Source organism: Schistocerca americana, chromosome 1 (genome assembly GCF_021461395.2).
Source record: "Schistocerca americana isolate TAMUIC-IGC-003095 chromosome 1, iqSchAmer2.1, whole genome shotgun sequence".
Taxonomy (NCBI): domain Eukaryota; kingdom Metazoa; phylum Arthropoda; class Insecta; order Orthoptera; family Acrididae; genus Schistocerca; species Schistocerca americana.
Window position 1 is genome coordinate 266,555,326 of NC_060119.1, and position 21,989 is coordinate 266,577,314.

At 40.0% G+C, this 21,989-nt stretch overlaps 1 protein-coding gene across 1 annotated transcript in view; it reads right to left on the reverse strand.

Annotated features, from left to right (window-relative positions):
- LOC124581692 (translation initiation factor IF-2, mitochondrial) overlaps nt 1-21,989 on the reverse strand; it is an 83,039-nt gene that overhangs the window by 31,320 nt on the left and 29,730 nt on the right. The window contains exon 9 of the mRNA XM_047131291.1: nt 3,849-4,053. Within this exon, the coding sequence (XP_046987247.1) occupies nt 3,849-4,053 (205 nt within the window). The remainder of the gene's footprint in view (nt 1-3,848; nt 4,054-21,989) is intronic.

Consider the following 21,989-nt stretch of genomic DNA (forward strand, 5'->3'; position numbering starts at 1 on the left):
AGTTTACTAACAATAGGTCTCTGTTGTTTATTGATGAGGGGTGGGGTTCACTGGTGACAGTAAGGCAACTGTGCACATAAATGGTTAAGATGGATCACTTGCAACAGGAGGGACAAAGCACACCTAAGTATCGTGCTAAAAAAAAAAAAAAAAAAAAAAAAAAATCAATATCCATTCTTTGGGTCTTTACGTAAATCTATCTGTATACGGTATGGGGATCTAGCATTTGTACAGACAAACTGAATGTGGTAAAAAGCTTCTTGCTTAATTGGTACAATATATTCAACAAGCTAATGGATATCATGAGTATGGGTTGTGGAAAAATAAGTAATGACTGACAAGTCAACTGTAGAAGTTTTCTTCCTTTCAGTCTAGTCTCTTAAGAAAACACCTTTCACACATCCCCTTTCCAAAGTCTCATCTGGCACATGGTATCCCTTCCACCTTACTGCGTTACCATTAAAATTGGCACCTAAGACCGTCACCCGTCCTACCACAACTTGAAGGTCTGTTCAGTCCCTCATCCTCACCAGTCTGGTCCTTTGTTATCACACAATCTGAGATCAAATCTTACTTGACAGCCTCTACTTCTTTTGAAAAGTCCTTTTACTATGTGACCAAACTTCCTGAAGGCCACCACTGCAATAGAAACTCTTGTCCTTTAACAGCTGGAACAGCATTCCCACAACCAGCTGAGCAAGCTGTCACAGCTATTTGTGTCTTACGCCTGCTTTGTGTTACATATTGCCAAGAAAGAGACTACCATTCTCATCTGAACCCTCCTCCCCTCTCTTCAACCCCTCACAACTTCCTGACAATGTCTTGTTGCCCTATTCTGCCTTCCACATCACCCAAAACTTCCTCCACTCTCCATGAAACACATGCTCCTGAACACCCACACCGTAACAATGCTGTCAACCTTTCTGCCAAAACTCAGACCCCTGTACAAGTCTCAGTCCTTTCTAAATACCAGATCTTTGGCCCGAAACTTAGTTCAACAATGCTGGACTTTTAAAGAACCTACTTTCCTTTATTACTTCTCTGGTGTGGAAACATTATTTTGCCACGTATCCCACTTACAACAGGCAATCAAACTCCTACACAGGACCACGTTTAAAACAGTTCCAATCTCCTTCTCTTCCAACCACTCATCTCCCCTGGTAATCTTTCAGGAATTCCTCACTTCTGACATGGGATTGCCTTCCTTTCCTAAATCCCTCCCCAGTGAGACCAACATTGCTCCTATGGAAAAAAAAACAGTTATCCATATTCTGAGAATCAATCCACCCCACAGTCAAAGGCTCCACCACAGTGGTCATGAATCGCAGTGACTATTTGGCCAAGGGTCTCTGCCAACTTTCCAACACCTCTGTATATAAATCTTACAACCATGATCCCATCCTGAAAGTCGAAACATGACCTCCAACAGCACCTCTAGGTCTTAGATCCATCCCAAATCCTGACACCTGAATTCACCTCCCTCCTTACACCACTAACTCTACACTTCTACCTTTTACCTACTCCTTATCCTCCAAAAATGAAATCCCATAGGTCACCATGCTGGATGTCCCATTGGGGTTGGGTATAATGCTCCCACAGAATGAACCTCTGCCTTCATTGTCCAACACCTCTATACTAATGACCATAACCTACCATCCTACACTGACGACAAAGCTCACTTCTGTCACTGCCACTCCACAGTTCCTATCTCATTACCACCAGATTCCTTGTTGGTCACTGTGGATGCAACGTCATTGTACACCAATATCCTCCCATGCCCATGGAACACTACCTTCTCCAGTGTCCTCCTGATACCAAACCCACCATCTCTTTCCTAATTTTCCTAGCCAACCACATCCGGCCCACACTCACTCCACTTTCAAAGGCTAAATCTTCATCAGTCCAGGTAACTGCTTTCTGTAATTGATAACCAATAATCAGTCACACCACAGCCGTGGGAGTGTACATTTGTGTGTGTGTGTGTGTGTGTGTGTGTGTGTGTGTGTGTGTGTGTGTGTGTGTGTGTGTATTTTTACTAGAAAAAAGGCAGAGCTCAAAAGCTACTGTGAATACAGCACCTTCCCCCACCCCCTCTGTGTTCTAGTCAGCTATAGGGGAATGGTTGCCTTTCCCTTACTTTACGTATTTCAAGTTTTTTTCCCTATTTTTTGGGGTGGCAGAGAGGAAGAGAGGAGGAGGAGGAGGAGGAGGAGGCGGAGGAAAGTGAAGAATATACAATAAAATCTTTGACTACCTGCTTCAATTCAGTAACAAAGATTAAAGTGATGATAATATCCAGACAACCTGTGCAGAAATCATTACCACAATTGGGAACTCAAATTAGATAGTAGACTGAATTTTAGACACCTGGGAATCTAGTTACACAGCCACAACAATTTGAAGTTGGAAACACTGGATTATAAATGAATTGTGAGCTCCCTTGAGTAAGACAATTATGCCCTTACACTCTTCCGCAAAAACAAATCAAAATGTCGAATGCACTAATAATTCCAGTGATGTTACATTAAACTGAGAGCTTCATCCCCCGAAAGATGAATTACAAGACTTAATACTTCTTCAAAAACTTGCCAGAGGATAAGGACAAGCTGATTTATGTGTGCAGGGCACGCCCTAACGTCTTCAGGCCAAAGGTGTGCTAGTGGAAGAATTTGAGGAAAGGTGTTTGTGTAGCAGATGACAGATGCATGATGTAACAGTTGGATGAAATTTTGAAAGACACAAAGTAATTCGGAGGGGGGAGTGGGTGGAGGAGCCTGAAGATAACTGGATTTATTTAAGTTCCTGAACAAAGATTACGAGAGCAACATATAATTAAAAGTCCTCAATAAATGGTCAATAATATTACATGAAAGAGTACATAGCACAGTGGTTGACAGCGTAGGAGTATAAATTGAAACCAAATGGCCTCAGTTGTTACTGAACGCTTTTTCACACATCTAACTTCAGCTAGTGGACGACACTGTGTTCAATGTGTCTACAAGTTCATAAATCAAATTAGTTACAAATACTGGTAAGTGGTTGTCCCCCGTATATCACCATAGTCACAGGGTGACATTAGCATGGACATAATATGTCAGTGTATCAGCACAAGGTAGCGAAGATTAAGATTGGCAGCAATTGAAAACACCTAAATATTGGTCTGAAGTAATATATCATGTTCAGAGTTCTATCAGAACGCCTACAGTCATCAACTTTAATGCCAAGAGTCTTTCGAGGCTGAATGTTAATAGTAACTCACAACAAAAAAAGAGAATCTATTATCTTTCATTCTGGTCTCACATGAAACTGTTATCTGTCTCACTCCTCAGCAAATGATTTTGCAGTCCTGTTCTAGATTTAATAACGACACTTTCACAGAGTTGAATGCTTTTTGTTTCCAGAAACTACAATGGTTCTAAGAAATACAAATAAAAATGGACAAGTATAGTAAAGATGAATTTTTAGAAACAGAATACTACTTTACCACGTAGTACTAAAATTTAGTGTAAATTCTGTCTTGTTATCTGTGGTTGAATAATTAATTCTTAATAATATTTCACTGACTTATACTCTGTCACAGACGTTTTCTTTAAATATCTGTTCCCTAGTGATTATCTTTTAAAGAAAGGTGAGAGTTAACTGAAATCTCATGTTTTACTAGTATAAAGAGTTGTCAAATTACAGTCACAGTGAGTTGTATCTCTGATAAATATTATCCGTGTGATGTGAAGCAATTGATACTCTACATCTTCTGTGCCTTCATATTTGTAGAAGGCTTTAAGCAATTAGATACACCGACTAGAACTTTTGGTACAAATATTCAATGACACCATGAATAAAATATTTACCTCAGACTCAACTTCAAGAATTTCATCCCCAGCTGATGGAAGTTCCCTCCAGCCCAAGACTTCTACTGGTGCTGATGGTGGTGCTTCATGCACTGGCTTTCCCTGGTCATCAAACATAGCTCTTACTTTAGCCCATGCTGTACCAGCCACTAAAACTGTTCCCTTCCTCAAAGTTCCTCTCTTCACAATTGCTGTTGAAAGTTTTCTGTTGAATGTACAGCAGATTAGAAACTAGCTTTCAAAACCTTTACCTTAAACTTATTTATGATACAAAGGTTCTCATCTTTCAGCACATAGTATATTTCAGATAAAATTCGGAGCTATGTACTGAAGTCCCTCCTGAGAGTTGTCAAGAGTCATGTTTTATATGGAATCCAACATCAACAGTAAATGTAATTTTTGTTCTCATTATACAAAAAATGCTGTACAAATTGTAATTTTACATGACCAATGGAGAGAGCAACTCAAATTAGCTTGGTGGAATAGTCTAAGCAATTGATGGTCAACACCAAAATACATAACACACACACACACACACACACACACACACACACACACACACACACACACACACAGAGTGTTCCCCCTGAGAGTCATCACACACATTTTCTCTAGTGTTTCGGCAGATGGCTGCAATTTTGTTTTTGTAATGTGTACCTGGATTCACCCCAAATAAATACTGCAACTGTTCACTATGTCTTTCATGTGACGCCCAGTGTCGAAAGAAAGTGTTGGTCTCTTTAGCATTATGAACAAATTTATTTTTAAACCGGAATTTTACATGCCCATTTCACAGAGCGGTCCCAAATTAGACTAGTGAATTATTCATTTTACCAATATGTATTAACAGGGATTTTAAAATAAAAAGCAAAAACAGTACTCCAGCAGTGATTGGGCAATGCCGCTGCATGGCAGTAGCAGTGAACATGGGCCAGCACGCTGATCAGTCGCTGCTGGATTACTGTTTATTCTTCGTGTTTTAGAACTGCTGTTAATAGATGCTGATAAAATGAACATCATACTAGACTAACCTGGGACTGGTCTACTGATTGGGTATGTGAAATTCTGCTTTAAAAATATATATTTTTTTTTTTCATAAATGGAAAGAAATCAATGCTTTCCATCAACAATGGGCTTGTGATGAGTAATATTTGATTGGGCTGACTCCAGCTAGACTTTGCAAAAAAGATATCGCAAATATCTGCCCAAACACCAGAAGAAAAGAATCTCATTACTCATAGGTGGGCATCATAATGGGAAATACCATGAGCATACTGGACTGATTTCCTCTGAACATGTTTTCCAATTGAAAATACCTTTGGAAACAAGAGAACAATTACATGTGATAACTCTATGGAGGGCTTACCATACAAAAAGCAGAACTTGCCAAATGTCATGACAAGCTTGATTAAAAGTATAGAAAAATTTAACTAAAACTATACATAATAAAATGTCATCTAATTTACATAATACACTATTTAAAACTGTTTTGTGTGATATTCACACACATACTTGTACATCTCTCCATGTCCGCTTGCTAACATTCAATGTAAATAGTATTTATCACCATAACTGCTAAGAACTGACAAAGTTGTTTGTGCACTGTTATACAATTATTAAATTTAATAATTTTCAACAGTGTTTTGTGCTGTTTGTGATGAAATACCAATTTAATAAACTTTTGAAAATGTCCGCTTACTGTGTTTTTTTAGAGTTTTCTGTGTGTTGAAGTCATTTAGAAAATTCATTCTCTAGTTTTCAGCTGATGTTTCTTATTGTTTCTGGTGAAATATTTAAGTAAAATTTTCATTCACTGTTTTAACTTTGTTGATTGTTCCAGTGGCAGCTTGAATTTTTGGTTTTAGCTAGTACATTTTGTGAAGTTTTGCTGATGTTGGTATTAATTGTTGTTTAGTAGTTTAATAGAAGTTGTTGCTGTCTTACTAGAGAGATAATTTAGAGACTGCTATTGTCAGTTCTATAAATAGTTCTACTAGTGTAACTGAACTTAGGTAACATAGGCATTTAGTTTTTTTCAGTAATTGTAAAATTTTACCATGGGTAAGAAGTGTCGACGCTGTCATAGGTTTGTGAGTAGTGGGTTACGGTGTGGGATTTGTTCAAAGTATTTTATTGAGGGGAATGCAGTGGGGAAGCCAGTGGGCACTCTAGTGAGATCCTTTCCTGGGAATACAGAATCTGTAGTAGAAATAAGTTGATAGAGGAGCAGGAGAATAAGATCCGTGCCCTTCAGGTACAGTTTCAATACACAAAGGAGGAACTAGGTAAGTTGAGGAGGGTGAAGGGTGCTGGGGAATGGGAACTGGCAGTTGGCAAGAAGGCAGCTAGGAGGAAGAGGTATTCAGATAGTTGTACTTTGTGTATATGCAATAGGTTTGACCAACCGTTGGAGTTTAGTGGAGAGGAGCCTCTTGTAGGTGTAGGTGTAGGAAACATGCAGCAGTTCTCAGCAGTTAGGAAGCCTAAGTCAGTTGCAAAGTCGAACAGAAAGAAGAAGGTTCTGCTGCTAGGTAGTTCAGACAGTAGAGGTGTGGGCCAGCAGTTGCAGGAAGTGTTGGGGAGTGAATACCAGATCATCAGCATTGTGAAGCCTAGTGCAGCGTTGGCTCAGGTGACTGACAGCATACCGTATTTACTCGAGTCTAAGCCGCACTCGAATCTAAGCCGCACCTGAAAAATGAGACTCGAAATCAAGGAAAAAAAATTCCCGAATCTAAGCCGCACCTGAAATTTGAGACTCGAAATTCAAGGGGAGAGAAAAGTTTTAGGCCGCATCTCCAAATCGAAACAAAGTTGGTCCACTGACAATTTAGGTCAAATGAATGACGATACAGCTACAGTAGTTTGGTTCGAGTCGTAAGCTTAGCAGTTAAGCTTTACAAGGTAGCCATTGCTATGCGTCAGGCACTCCGTCCGTATTTATACGGGTACCCTTCCTTTTTCACATGCTTCATCTGGTTTGAATTGATTGCTTATTTTTCTTTGATCTGATAACCGCAGTTTTCTTTGTTATAGGTGTTTACGTCACTCTACGCTGAAAATGCAGTACTGTACTGTGTCATGCATTGTTTGTCGTACTCTGATACTGCGTGTTTACGGCCTGTCGCCGATCGCGGTGTGGCTTGCTTTTGTGCGCGCTACCGCCGCTTACAAAAAAAAAAGAGAGAGAGAGAGAGAGAGAGAGAGAGAGAGAGAGAGAGAGAGGAATCGTCTCACTAGCGAAACAATGGCAAGAGACTGCTACTTATTGTTACTTACACTGCTGCTTTCTTTGATAATGATCAACAAGAACCAAATAATAGACTGCGTATGATAGAAGATGTTCTGAACGAGAGTTTAGCGAAAATTTTTCTCCGTTTGAAAATCTTTGCAGGCGCCTCTTTAGTACATTACATTCTGCACAGAAATTAGAGTCATCTTAGATTTAAAAATCTAGTCAATTGCCTCCCTTCATTTCTGACTGTATCACTGTTTAGCATAAGAATAATACGAATATAAACATGACATGATATGTATATTCTTCCGCGTTTGCTGTTGTCTCACTCTAGGTTTGTGGTTTATTACGCAGACAGGATTTAAATGAGATAGCAGGAAACACGAAACAATACATGGCAAAATGTTTATATTCGTATTATTCTTATGGTGACGAGAATACTGCATGTGATTCACAATTTATAAAAGTTTCTATTAGCAACCATCTCTTCTCACAGATAGGAAAAAATTCAGAACGTAGAGTTGGCCCTATTGACAAACATTCTAAACATTCTTGCCAGTCGGGTTCTCGTAGTACATTGAAATGCTGCTACATTCGAAGATGAACAATACGGAATTTGTATTTACTTCGTTGGATAATGTATGAAAATGCAGTGGTCGAAACTCGGCACGAAGAAAAAAAAGCTTGTCTTCCACCTTTTTTTTTTTGATGACGCAGAGGTTTTGGCACCAGTATTTATCTTTGTGCCTACAAAGCATGCCTGTGTAGCGCTACATATATTCGACGGCAGAACTAAGTTGTGTCAGCACCCACCGACATTTTTAAGAACTTCCGCTTGCTTTGCACTCGATTCTAAGCCGCTGGCGGTTTTTTGGATTACAAAAACCGGAAAAAAGTGCAGCTTAGATTCGAGTAAATACGGTAGGGGAGGTATGAAGGAATTTTACGAATGAAGATCAGGTAGTGATAGTGGGTAGGAGCAGGGAATAGCCTTGATAGAGATGGGGAATATGATGTAGGTGATGACCTGGTAAAGATAGCTACTCAAACTGGTGGCAGTGATGTTCATTTCATGCAACTGTTTCAGTGTCATGATGGAATTCATCTTAATGAGGCTGTTACATGTGTTAACATGGGGCTGGAGAAGGCACTGATGGCAGAGGGCATGGGTCACATTGCAGTGGTGCCAGTTGAGTCTATCAGTAGATAGGGTTTCACTGGGCACGGTTGGCATTTCAATAGGTATGTGAAGGGGAGGCTGGCAAAGTTATAGGTGACAATGTAGTGGGGTGGGGGGTCACTCATGGAAAAATTCCTGTAGCAGTTGGTGTTAGAGCTGCACCTTTTATTAGGCTGAAGTCAATTGATATGTATACCTGCTTAAAGGAAGTCCTTATAACTAAGGAATCACCTTCAGAGGACATCATGTTTCCAAGTAGAGAAGGAATTAGCACATTTCATACAAATATAAGGGGTATTAGATATAAAGAAAGTGAACTGCTTCTACATCTACATCTACATCCATACTCCGAAAACCACCTGACGGTGTGTGGCGGAGGGTACCTTGAGTACCTCTACCGGTTCTCCCTTCTATTCCAGTCTCGTATTGTTCGTGGAAAGAAGGATTGTTGGTTTGCCTCTGCGTGGGCTCTACTCTCTCTGATTTCATCCTCATGGTGTCTTCGCGAGATATACGTAGGAGGGAGCAATATACTACTTGACTCCTCAGTGAACGTATGTTCTCGAAACTTCAACAAAAGCCCGTACCGAGCTACTGAGTGTCTCTCCTGCACAGTCTTCCACTGGAGTTTATCTATCATCTCCGTAATGCTTTCGCGATTACTAAATGATCCTGTAACGAAGCGCGCTGCTCTCCGATGGATCTTCTCTATCTCTTCTATCAACCCTATCTGGTATGGATCCCACACTGCTGAGCAGTATTCTAGCAGTGGGCGAACAAGCGTACTGTATCCTACTTCCTTTGTTTTCGGATTGCATTTCCTTAGGATTCTTCCAATGAATTTCAGTCTGGCATCTGCTTTACCGACGATCAACTTTATATGATCATTCCATTTTAAATCACTCCTAATGCCTACTCCCAGATAATTTATGGAATTAACTGCTTCCAGTTGCTGACCTGCTATATTGTAGCTAAATGATAAGGGATCTTTCTCTCTATGTATTCGCAGCACATTACACTTGTCTACATTGAGATCCAATTGCCATTCCCTGCACCATGTGTCAATTCCCTGCAGATCCTCCTGCATTTCAGTACAATTTTCCATTGTTACAACCTCTCAATATACCACAGCATCATCCGCAAAAAGCCTCAGTGAACTTCCGATGTCATCCACAAGGTCATTTATGTATATTGTGAATAGCAACGGTCCTACGACACTCCCCTGCGGCACACCTGAAATCACTCTTACTTCGGAAGACTTCTCTCCATTGAGAATGACCTGCTGCATTCTGTTATCTAGGAACTCTTCAATCCAATCACACAATTGGTCTGATAGTCCATATGCTCTTACTTTGTTCATTACACGACTGTGGGGAACTGTATCGAACGCCTTGTGGAAGTCAAGAAACACGGTATCTACCTGGGAACCCGTGTGTATGGCCCTCTGAGTCTCGTGGACGAATAGCGCGAGCTGGGTTTCACATGATTGTCTTTTTCGAAACCCATGCTGATTCCTACAGAGTAGATTTCTAGTCTCCAGAAAGTCATTATTCTCGAACATAATACGTGTTCCAAAATTCTACAACTGATCGACATTAGAGATATAGGTCTATAGTTCTGCACATCTGTTCGACGTCCCTTCTTGAAAACGGGGATGACCTGTGCCCTTTTCCAATCCTTTGGAACGCTACGCTCTTCTAGAGACCTACGGTACACCGCTGCAAGAAGGGGGGCAAGTTCCTTCGTGTACTCTGTGTAAAATCGAACTGTTATCCCATCAGGTCCAGCGGCCTTTCCTCTTTTGAGCGATTTTAATTGTTTCTCTATCCCTCTGTCGTCTATTTCAATATCTACCATTTTGTCATCTGTGCGACAATCTAGAGAAGGAACTTCAGTGCAGTCTTCCTCTGTGAAAAACTTTGGAAAAAGCCTTTAGTCTGTCATCCTCTGTTTAAGTACCATTTTGGTCATAGAGTGTCTGGACATTTTGTTTTGATCCACCTACCACTCTGACATAAGACCAAAATTTCTTAGGATTTTCTGCCAAGTCAGTACATAGAACTTTACTTTCGAATTCATTGAACGCCTGTCGCATAGCCCTCCTTACACTACATTTCGCTTCGCGTAATTTTTGTTTGTCTGCAAGGCTTTGGCTGTGTTTATGTTTGTTGTGAAGTTCCCTTTGCTTCTGCAGCAGTTTTCTAACTCAGTTGTTGTACCATGGTGGCTCTTTTCCATCTCTTACGACCTTGCTTCGCACATACTCATCTAACATGTACTGTACGATGGTTTTGAACTTTGTCCACTGATCCTCAACACTATCTGTACTTGAGACAAAACTTTTGTGTTGAGCTGTTAGGTACTCTGAAATCTGCTTTTTATCACTTTTGCTAAACAGAAAAATCTTCCTACCGTTTTTAATATTTCTATATACGGCTGAAATCATCAATGCAATAACCGCTTTATGATCGCTGATTCCCTGCTTATGGATGTTGGCTCTGAAATTATTGGTATATCAGAGCACCACTTAAATAATTTGACAATTCAGAGGCTTCCTTTACCATGATACAGATTAGATGGCTGTTTTTCAAGGACTTCCTTTCGGGGTGGCAGAGTATCCATGTTCGTAAAAAACCAGCACAGACGTATCACGGCACTGCACCGAACAGATATCTAAATGTTGTGCAGGAGCAGTTGAATGTAATGAAACTAAACTTCTAATTGTTGTTTGCACTAACTAACACTAAAAGCCTTTTTTACTCAAACAAATGTCACATGTAATTACAAACTTGTAGGAAAGTTAATCCAACGGCAATAAAGGATTTTTTTTTAAACTCGTCAAGGAACAAGAGTAGGAGGATGTTTATACTGCCGATAACATAGATGACAAATATAATGCTTTCCTTAACATATTTCTCATACTCTTTGAGAGTTGCTTTCCATTAGAACATTCTAAACAGGGTACCAGCAGTAAAAGGCAGCCTGGGTGGCTGACTCATGGGATAAAGATATCATGTAGAACAAAGTGGGAATTATATCAAAATGTTAGTATTAGTCACAACCAAGCTACAGTTGTCCATTACAAACAGTATTGTAAGGTGCTTAAAATGTTATTAGGAAGGCAGAGTGTATGTGGTGCGCAAATAGAGAATCTAATTCACAGGATAAAATTAAAACCATATGGTCAGTTGTGAAGGAAGTGTCTTGTCAGCAGCACAAGGTTGATGATATAAAGTCAGTTTGTAGTAAAAATATTTCTGTTACTGATAAATCAAATATATGTACAGTATTTAACAATTATTTTCTGAGCATTGCTGGAGAATTAAATAAAAATTTAGTTTTTATAGGGAATCATATAACTCTCTTGGAAAATGCCTTTTCGAGACTGATGTTTGAAATACCCCTCTGTGATACTGACAAGGGGGAGATTGAGTCAATAATTAAATCACTGAAGACTAAGGACTCGCATGGATATGATGGAGTGACTAGTGGAATATTAAAGTACTGTGCTCCATATGTTAGGCCTGTACTTAGTCACATCTTTAATGGTCAGTTTCCTGAACGATTAAAGCACTCAGTAGAAAGGTCACTTTATAAAATGGGAGAGGGAGATAATGTACACAATTTTAGACCTATTTCTATGCCATCAGTGTTTGCTACAGTTATTGAATAGGCTGTGTATATAAGCATAGTTAATCATTTTGTATCACATAATTTGCTAACGAATGTACAGGTTGGATTTTGACATTGTTTAACGACTGAAAATGCTATATTCTCTTCTATGAGGTACTGGATGGTTTAAAGAAAAGGTTTCAAACACTAGGCATATTTTTTTTTTTATTTAACTAAGGTGTTTGATTGTGTTGATCACAAAATATTGCTCCAGAAGTTGGACCATTACAGAATATGGGGGGAGTAGCTCACAATTGGCTCCCCTCTTACATTAATAACAGACAGTGTTGAGAATGGCTGTGATGTGGGGTATGAGTGGAGTACGGTCAAATGGGGTGTGCCCCAGGGATCAGTGTTGGGGCCACTCCTGTTCCTCATTTATATATGACATGTCCTCTAGTATTATGGGTAACTCCAAAATATTCCTGTTTGGTGATGGCACTAGCTTGGTAGTAAAGGATGTTATGTGCAACACTGGCTTGGTTTCATGGCTTGTAAAAAATAAACTAATGCTAAACCACAGTAAGACTCAGTTTTTAAAGTTTCTAACACATAATTCAACAAAACCCGATGTTTTAATTTCACAGGATGGGCACACGATTAGTGAAACTGAAAAGTTCAAATTTATAGGTGTTCAGTAGACAGTAAACTGTCATGGAACACCCATGTTCAGGACCTTGTTCGAAGACTTAATGCTGCCATTTTTGCTATTCAAATGGCATCTGAAGTAAGTGATCGTTTGACACAAAAATTAGTCTACTTTGCCTTTTTTTCTCTTTGCTTGTATTGTATGGTATTATATTTTGGGGTAACTCTTCCAATTTTAAAAGGATATTTTTGGCTTGGAAACGGGTGGTTCGGGCAATTAGTGGTGTTAAGATCACGAACCTCTTGTCAACCCCGTTCACTACCCTGGGTATTTTGACACTGGTCTCCTCAATATATATATATTCTTTACTGTCATTTCTTGTTAACAATATCAGCTCATTCCCAAGAATAAGCAACATTCACTCAGTTAATGCTTGGCATAAATCCAACCTGGATTTGGATCAGACTTCCGTCACTCTTGCGCAGAAAGGTGTGCAGTTCACTGCTGCAACCATTTTCAATAAGCCACCACAAGAATTCAAACATCTTAGCAGTAATCCACGTGCTTTCAAATTGAAATTGAAGAGTTTTCTCATGGGTCACTCCTTCTATTCCGTTGAGGAGTTTCTTGAAAAATTAAGCTGATTCTTACATTATATTGTTGACTGTGTTTACTGAAACTTATGGCTTGGCATTTTTGAGTTCACAAACATTTTATTATTATCTGTTATTGCTTTTATGTTGTAATTTCACATACTGACAAGTTCCATGACCTTGGAGATTTGCTCCTCAGTTTGGTCATACGGAATGTGAAGTGTAAATAAATACACCGATGGTGACCTCACCAACTGTGACAGAGGAAAGAACAGCTTGTTTCTAAATGGACTTAATAACTTTGAGCAGTAATACAAACTTATTCTTACATCTTACACTCTTAGTCAAAGAGTAATTTTATTGGAAAATGGAAAAAAATTGACTGATGTAATCCATTAGTACCAAATAACACCACTGCAAGCAGTAATGACAGTCTTAGTAGAGATGACTGCCTCGAGTAGCTCTCTGCTGTCTGAAGTGCCGAATAAGGTGACGCCATTTAAATCTCATTCTAAGGACAGTGTATAGTTTGGATCAGTGTGAAAGAGTTTGCATATTTATTTCTTGCAGCAGCTTTTGTGTTAAGTAAAGTTTCTAGTAAAAAGTAACTGTTGATACATCCATTTCAGTAGATGAATTTATTTCCGTTTTACGTGCTTGCAGATCTAGTGATCTTAGGCTATAGTGAGAAGGCAGCAGAGCAAATTTTAGTGTTTCTTTATTCTCCTTGTTTATATTTTGCATAGATAAGAACCTTTCATATTTTGCATAAATACCATCCTCTGTAGCGCCAAAGTCGCTTTTCTTTTGTGGGAGTCTATACTTTCTTGGTTACTCCTGATTGCTTTGTTTGTATTTCTTGAGATTTTATTAAGTTTATTGTTATTTTATTTTTATGCAGTCCAATATGGATAGGGACTGTGCTAGAAGTGAGCAGACACAAGGAGAATTGGCTGCTGTCTATAAACAGTTGAAAAGTGCTCTGGCCATGGTCGATAGGCTTCTTGTTATTGCTCAAAGCTGTGGTGACACTGGGGCACAAGTGACAAGAACTGTGACACCTTGATGCCACTGGAACCCCTTGATGATCTGAATGTCACTGCACCTTCTGATGCACAACAACTGATCAGTCCATCTTCACTTGAATGTGAATGGAACACAATGATGAGTTCATACATCACATCCAGTGTTGGTAATATTTCTGAGCCAGCATGGGATGCCTTCCCATTGTGCCGGCGGCCAATTATCCTGCCCAGTCTAGACAAATTCAGTGGGTGGGTATGATAGTACTTGAGAGCTCCAACAGTAGGCAGGTAATGCTGTCGGTATATTTGCTAGGGATCTCGTCCAAGATGTGGAGGAAGCCCTGCAGGTGGCTAGCGAGTGCAATCGGTGCAACTGGCTGTAAAATAGTCACATATGTAGGCATTAATGACGCCTGTGGTTCTATTTAGGTTCTGAGGCCATTCTCAGTTCATTTTAGCAGATGGCTGCATTAATGAAAGCAACTAGCATCACACACAGGGTTCAGGCGAATCTCACTATTTGTAGCACCCTACCTCAACCCAAGGTTGACGTCGGTCCTCTGGTTTGGGGTTCAGTGGCAGATCTAAGCAAGAGGCTCAGATGATCCTCTGATGGTACTGGATGTGAATTTCTCAACCTCCGTTACCGAGTGGAGAACCGTAAGGTTCCCCTTATTAGGTCAGTCGTGTACTACATCCAACAAGCGGCTACTAGGGTTGAGGAGTAAGTGCCTGCCAAAATCAAAGATACATAAGCCACAAATTCTCAGAGAATGCTTGGCCTTGCGGATCAGAAATAAAAAAGATTAATATGATATTAGTAACCTGCTGGAGTGCCAAGGAAAGGTCCCAGAATTAAAACTGCTTATTAAAGGTTATAATACACAGATAGTATTAGGAACAGAAAGTTGGTTGAAACCACAAGTGAATAGCAATGAAATCCTAAGTTCGTCCGGAGTATTTATCGTAAGGATAGCTTATTCACCAATGGCAGTGGCGTATTTCTTGCAGTAAAGAATTCAGTAACATCTAGTGAGGTCACCACAGCTTCTGAATGTGAATTAATCTGGGTGAAGTTAAGGATCAAAGGATGGTAATTGGATGCCTTTATAGCCCACCTGGGTCAGGAGCTGTAGTGGTACAGTGCTTCAGAGAGAACTTCCAAAATATTGTTAGTAACTTTCCTGATCATGCTATTGTAATAAGGGATGAGTTGAACCTGCCAGATATAGATTGGAAGAGGCAGGCTATCAAAAATGGTGCCAGAAACATTATTCTGAATGTCTTGTCCAAAAATTACTTCAAGCACATAATTAGGGAACCAACTTGAGAAGGTGAAGTCTTGGAGCTCCTGGCAACAAATGGACATCAATTTAATGGATCAGTTAATGAAGCGGAAGATGTCAATGATCATAAGGCTGTGGTAGCAAATATGACTACTTGTACTACAAGGAATGTTAAGAAAGGAAGAAAAATATTTTTGCTTAGCAAGAGTGACAGGGTGTAAAGTGCGGAGTATCTGGGTAGTCAACATCAAATACTCAATGCCGAAGACGTAGAAGCGCACAAAATTCAAAAGTATAATTCAATATGCCTTAGGCAATTATGTTCTGAGCAAGGTCTCAAGGGACCTACTGTGGTTAATAGGCGTGTTACAAAATTGCTACATAAACAAAGAGAGCTTCATCACAGATTCAAGAGGAGTCAAAATTAGCAGAGAAACAAAAGCTGAATGAAGCACAAATGACTGCAGGAGAGCAATGAGAGTAGTGTTCAATAACTTTGAATGTAAAACTTTCTAAACCGATCTGACACAATCCTAAAAGGTTTGATCTTACTTAGAATCAGTACAGGGTTCAAAATCATCTATTCAGTCACACATTGACTATACAGGCATTGAAATGGAAGATAACCAAAAGAAGATCAAAATACTGAATTCAGTCTTCTGAAACAGTTTCACCATGGAAGACCACAATACAGTCCCTCCTTTCAACCATCATATGAATCAAATATTGAGACAGCTGACTGTGGAACAGGAAAGCAACTACAGTCCATAAGTAGCGGAAAGGCATCAGGACAAGACGAGATATCTGTACGATTATACAAAGACTACGAGAAAGAACTTTCTCCCCTTCTAGCAGCAGTTTATCATAATTTGCTGGAGCAAAAAAGTGTACCCAGAGAACGGAAAAAAGCATAGGTCATTCTCGTTTTCAAGAAGAGACACAGGACAGATGCACAATATTATATGCCTATATTGTTGACATCAATCTGTCATATAATTATGTAACATGTTTTATGATAAAAAATTATGATGTTTTAACAGAGTAGAATTCTCCTCTATAAAAAATGGATTCCGCATATAAAGATCGTGTGAAACTCAATTCGATCTGTTCCTCCATGAGATCCACAGCACTGTACACAATGGTGCTCAGGTCGATGCCAGGTTCCTCGACTTTCGGCAAGTATCTGACACTGTTCCACACTGCTGTTTAGTGAAAAAGATATGAGCTTACTGAGTATCTGACCACATTTATCACTGGATACAAGATTTCCTCGCAGACAGCACTCAACATATCACTCTTAATGGAACAAAATTGACAGATGTAAAGGTAATATCTGGAACACACCAAGGAAGTGTGATAGGACCATCACTGTTTACAATGCATATAAATGATCTAGTAGAAAGCATCGGAAGCTCTTTAGGACTGTTAGCAGATGATGCAGTTATCTGTAAGAAAGTAGCAGTGCCAGAAGACAGTACTGCTTAATCCACTACTGTCCAACTTAGCTATTGATGACAAACTGCTGGAAACAGTGTCAACCATTAAATACCTAGGAGTAATTATACAGAGCCACCTCAAATAGAAATACCACGTAACACAAATATTAAGGAAAGCAGAGGCCAGACTGAGATTCACAGGAAGAACCTTAAGGAAATGTAACTCATCCATAAAGCAAGTGGCTTACAAGGCACTTGTTTGACCGATTCTTGAGTATCTAACATTGGAAAATCCAGGATGGAATGTAACAATATTATGAAAAGGAAAGTTGCTACTCACTATAGAGCAAAGATGCTGAGTCGCAGATACGCACAACAAAAAGCCTGTCACAAACAAAGTTCTTGGCCAGTAAGACCTTCATCAAAAATAGACACCACACACACACACACACACACACACACACACACACACATATATATGACTGCAGTCTCAGGCAACTGAAGGCACACTGCAAGCAGCAGCACCAGTGCACGATGGGAGGGTATATTTCGAGAGGGACCGCTTGTCACTGCAGATGCAACAACCACGGATGGCTAGGCTGTATGGAAGGGACTTCTTGGTATGGAATGGGTGGTAGTTGTCGAACCGGAGGTATTGGGGATGGTTAGGAGATCTGATATGGACGGAGGTACTGATGTAACCATCTCTGAGGTGGAGGTCACCATCTAGGAAGGTGGCTTGTTGGGTTGAGTAGGACCAGGTGAAGCAAAAGTCAGAGAAGTTGTTGAGGTTCTGGAGGAATGTGGATAGGATGTCCTCACCTCGATCCAGATTGCAAAGATGTCATCAACAAATCTGAATCAGGTGAGGAGTTTAGGATTCTGGGTGTTTAGGAAGGATTCCTCTAGATGGCCCATGAAGAGGTTGGCATAGTATGGTGCCATGCTGGTGCCCATATCCATACACTGGATTTTTTTTTGTAGGTAATGTCTTGAAAGGAAAAGTAACTGTGGGTGAAGATATAGTTGGTCATGGTGACTAGGGAGGAGGTTGTTGGTTTGGAATTCATCAGGCACTGGTAGAGGTAGTGTGCAATAACGGTAAGGCCATGGGCATTAAGGATGTTAGTGTAAAGGGAGATGGTGCCAATAGTGATGAAGGGTACTGCGTGGTAAAGGGACAGGAAAAGAGGAGAGTCAGTGGAGGAAATGGTTGGTATCTTTTATATAGGAGGGTAGGTTCAGGGTAACAGGGTGAAGGTGTTAGTCTACGAGAGCCACAATGGGGTGTCCTGGGTGGTTGGGTTTATGGACTTCAGGAAGCACATAGAAGGTAGGAACGCTGGGAGTGGTAGGGGTGAGTACAGAGATGGGCTCCAGGCAGTCTTTTTTACTACTCTCCTTTTCCACTATCCCCTCCCTCTCCCCACCTCTCTACTGCCCAACATCTAAATTCTGACTGCACATAGTTGCCCTCTCCTCTCTCTAACTCATCCCTGTGCACTCCCCAGCTGCACTTCACTGTCCACCACCTCTACCCTATTGTCCCTCCCTCCCACCCCAGCCTCCTCCTTACCCCCACCCAGTCACCACTCCCAACATGCACTGGTGCTGCTGCTCGACATATGGCTTTAGTGGCCTGAGACTACAGTCTTGTGTATGTGAGTTGTGTTTCCATGAGTGTGTGGGTGTGTGTTGTCTATTTTTGATGAAGGCCTTACCAGCCAAAAGTTTTATTTGTGACAGTCTTTTCGTTGTGCCTATCTGCGACTCAACATCTCTGCTATGCAATTTTGGAGTATTGTTCATCAATCTGGGACCCTTACCAGGTAGAACTGATAAAAGAGAGAGAGAGAGAGAGAGAGAGAGAGAGAGAGAGATCCAATGGAGATGGTACATTTTCTTATAGGATCATTTAGTCAGTGCGAGAGCATTACACAGATGCTCAACAAACTCCAGTGGCGGACAATGTGAGAGAGGTGTTGTGTATCACAGAGAAGTTTTCTTTCGAAATTTCGAGAGAGTACTTTCTGGGAAGAGTTGGACAACATATAACATCCCTCCCCCACATACAACGAGAAGATTCAAGAAATTAGAGCTGGTACAGATATTAATGATCACTCTTCCCCTGTGCCATTCGTGGGTGGAACATGGAAGGGGGGAACAGTTAATGGCACCAAAAGTACCCTCCATCCCACACTGTCAAATGGCTTGCAGTATACTGATGTAGATGTAGACACTCAGTAACCCACAAAAAGTCTTCAGGTCAATTGCTTGTGGCTGATTATGTTGTAGAATAAAAGAGGCAAAGCTGTAACAGACCTACAAAAATGATCTGGATGCATCTCGTGAGCTGGGTGTTGTGTGTACAGTTGTCTGGTGTGTATTAAGAAAATATTTGCATCTCAACATACTCGAAGTAACAATGGAGTGTGAACTAAGAGACAACGATAGGCTTGTTCATCCAAATTTTTGTAGAGAAATGTTACATCAACAGAACAAAGATGAAGATTTCATTGGAAACGTTATCTTTACTGATGAGCCAATTTGTTACTGAACCCTTTCCACTCCTGTGACACGTGGCACTAGGCACTGTGAATTTTGTTTTCCAAAACAATGTTGAGCCTCATTCGACATTATTTTTCTTAGTTCTCTCATGTTCCATTCTCAAATCTGACTGTACTAGGCATATATGATGAATATTATTATCATCTAGGGAAACCTGTGTTAACTTTGTGTCAAGCTGTAGCAGTTGTGCAGAGAGAAAGGTTGTAATCATCATGTTCCAGTTAGTAGGCCTGAAATGGCTAGTTCTTCATGAACTTTCTAGGGAAGAGAATGTACAGATCTTAGAGCAACCTCAAAGTGAAAATGAGAGAAAACGCAATTGTGAAGATGACAGTGATTCATTTGGAAACAATTCAAATGGAAATGACCATGAAAACAGCTCTCTATCCTATTTCAAAAAATATTACAGGATCAAAAGTGTTGGATGATAACGCTAATGTAAGTATATTTGAATGAAAGTGCACATTTTGTTTTAATGTATACCCTAATTTTTGATCCATTACCTCACTGTTTCCACAGAGACTTGTACTATTCTCTGTTGTTCGCCATTCAGGCCGTGGCTATTTAAATAAGAATGCACAGAGATGGCTGTGTCTGCATAACGGAGTGGAAAAGTTTAAGCAATAAAGTTAATCAACACAATCATGGGAAAAATTTTAAAAAATTTCTTAATAAAAATTTTTAACAGTCAAGATCACAGGTAAAAAACATTAAGTGATGACTACTTCAGCTGATTATACAATCATCTTCAGATCTGAAATAATAACAGAAAATTGCTGTAACATAAGGTACAAGAAGGGATTACAGACTCCTTAATGATACAGGGAAGAAGTTAAATATCTACCAATTATAAAAACATGCATAACATCTGCTTGTAAAATGAGCCTAAGACACAATTACATTACAGTGGATGCTCTTGCAAGAGCCAGATCTCATAAAATAATGGCATATACCACTGAGATAAAACATTAGGTCTACAAGACCTAAGAAGTAAATATACGACATCAATACACAATAGAACATACGACTGCATACACCAAGCCAAAAATCAACCAAAACATTATGAACAGAAATGCTAGTGTGTCCAGTAGCATGTGGTCCCATTTAGACTAAGCGTCTAAGCATGCTTTTGCAGGCCCACAAGTAAGAAAGAATTTTTATTTTTATTTTTGTAAAATATTAGATCACTTGTCTCCATCCACAGCGGATACTGCCTTGCTGATGGCACCTTCTGTGCTGGATAGGGAGGCTGATGAGCTCTGAAGAAGCTGGGGGCTATGCTAGCTGTAACATAGCTACTGCAAGGTCACACAAGCCGGAATGGTACCAGCAGAGGGTCCCAGCAGAGGTGTCAGACAAAGCCCGCCTCACACTGTAGGATAGGTGGGGCTCTATAAACTAGGCTGTCAACCCTACTAGTCGAGCTCACTCCAAAATGAAAGCCTAGTCCTCCAGGTTGAGAGTTGAGTGCACAGTCAATGTCCCTGCCTTGTAAAAACCTATCATTACAAGTAATTTCACACGGAATGCTGACTTTCTTTATGAAGATGAACTGCACCAAGGAACATGAATATGGATCTACCGATGCTCAAAAATTTGGAGCACGAAATGTGCATACACTGCTGTAGATAGGTGCTACAAACAGCATTGCGGAAGAGACACTAAGGTATGGTAAGGCAGTTGCTCCACTTCAGGAAATCAGGTGGAATGGAAGAGATGAGATTCACAACAGTACATTTTTGATACATTATCCAGCAAAACATAAAAAACAAGGGGGAGCATGAAGTTGGATTTATGGTCTTCAATGGTATCAGCAGATGTGTTATCGCTTTCACCCCACATGGCTTCTATGATCTGCTACATGAGGTTTGTGATAAAATACCTAGATATGATTAAAAAATAGTTCTTAGTGACTATCATGCCAAACAGGCAAAGAAAAGGCTTTCAGAAGCATGTTTGGTACGGAAAATCTGCATAATGAAACTAGTAATAATGGTGTGAGGGTTGCCCAATTTGCTTCTGTGAATAAGTAAGTACCTGCCAGGCACTTAACCCTTTAATGCATACTATAGCTGATAAGCTACAGACCTCATTTCTTCGATTTATTCCATATGGAGAAACATTTTTGATCAAATTCGTTATGTAGCTAAGTGTATACACTCCACTGCAGTTTCTAGTAGTTCTTCATAGTGATCATAGATGGCAGGACGAGCTGAAGCAGTTCGACAGTGAGCTGTGTGGACATATTGCCAAGTGTGTGTTTTGGCGGAAAGTTGAGGTGTGTTTTTGGTGTTTGTGCACTGATTTCTGGGTTTGAAAATTACTTTTTCATTTTGAAAACGTAAGTAGATATGGTGTAAACAGTTAATTCGAGTGTCTTTGCGATAGATTTGAAATGAGGCCTGTTTTTGTGTATGTAGCTTATCAGCTACATTTTCCATTTACTGCATTTCAGGCGCTGACGTAAAAATGTCTCGAAAGAGTCAAGAAGAAATGCTTATGGAATGGTTAGAGATTCCACTAAGCAGTGATGACGATCTTGAGTGTTTCTCTGACG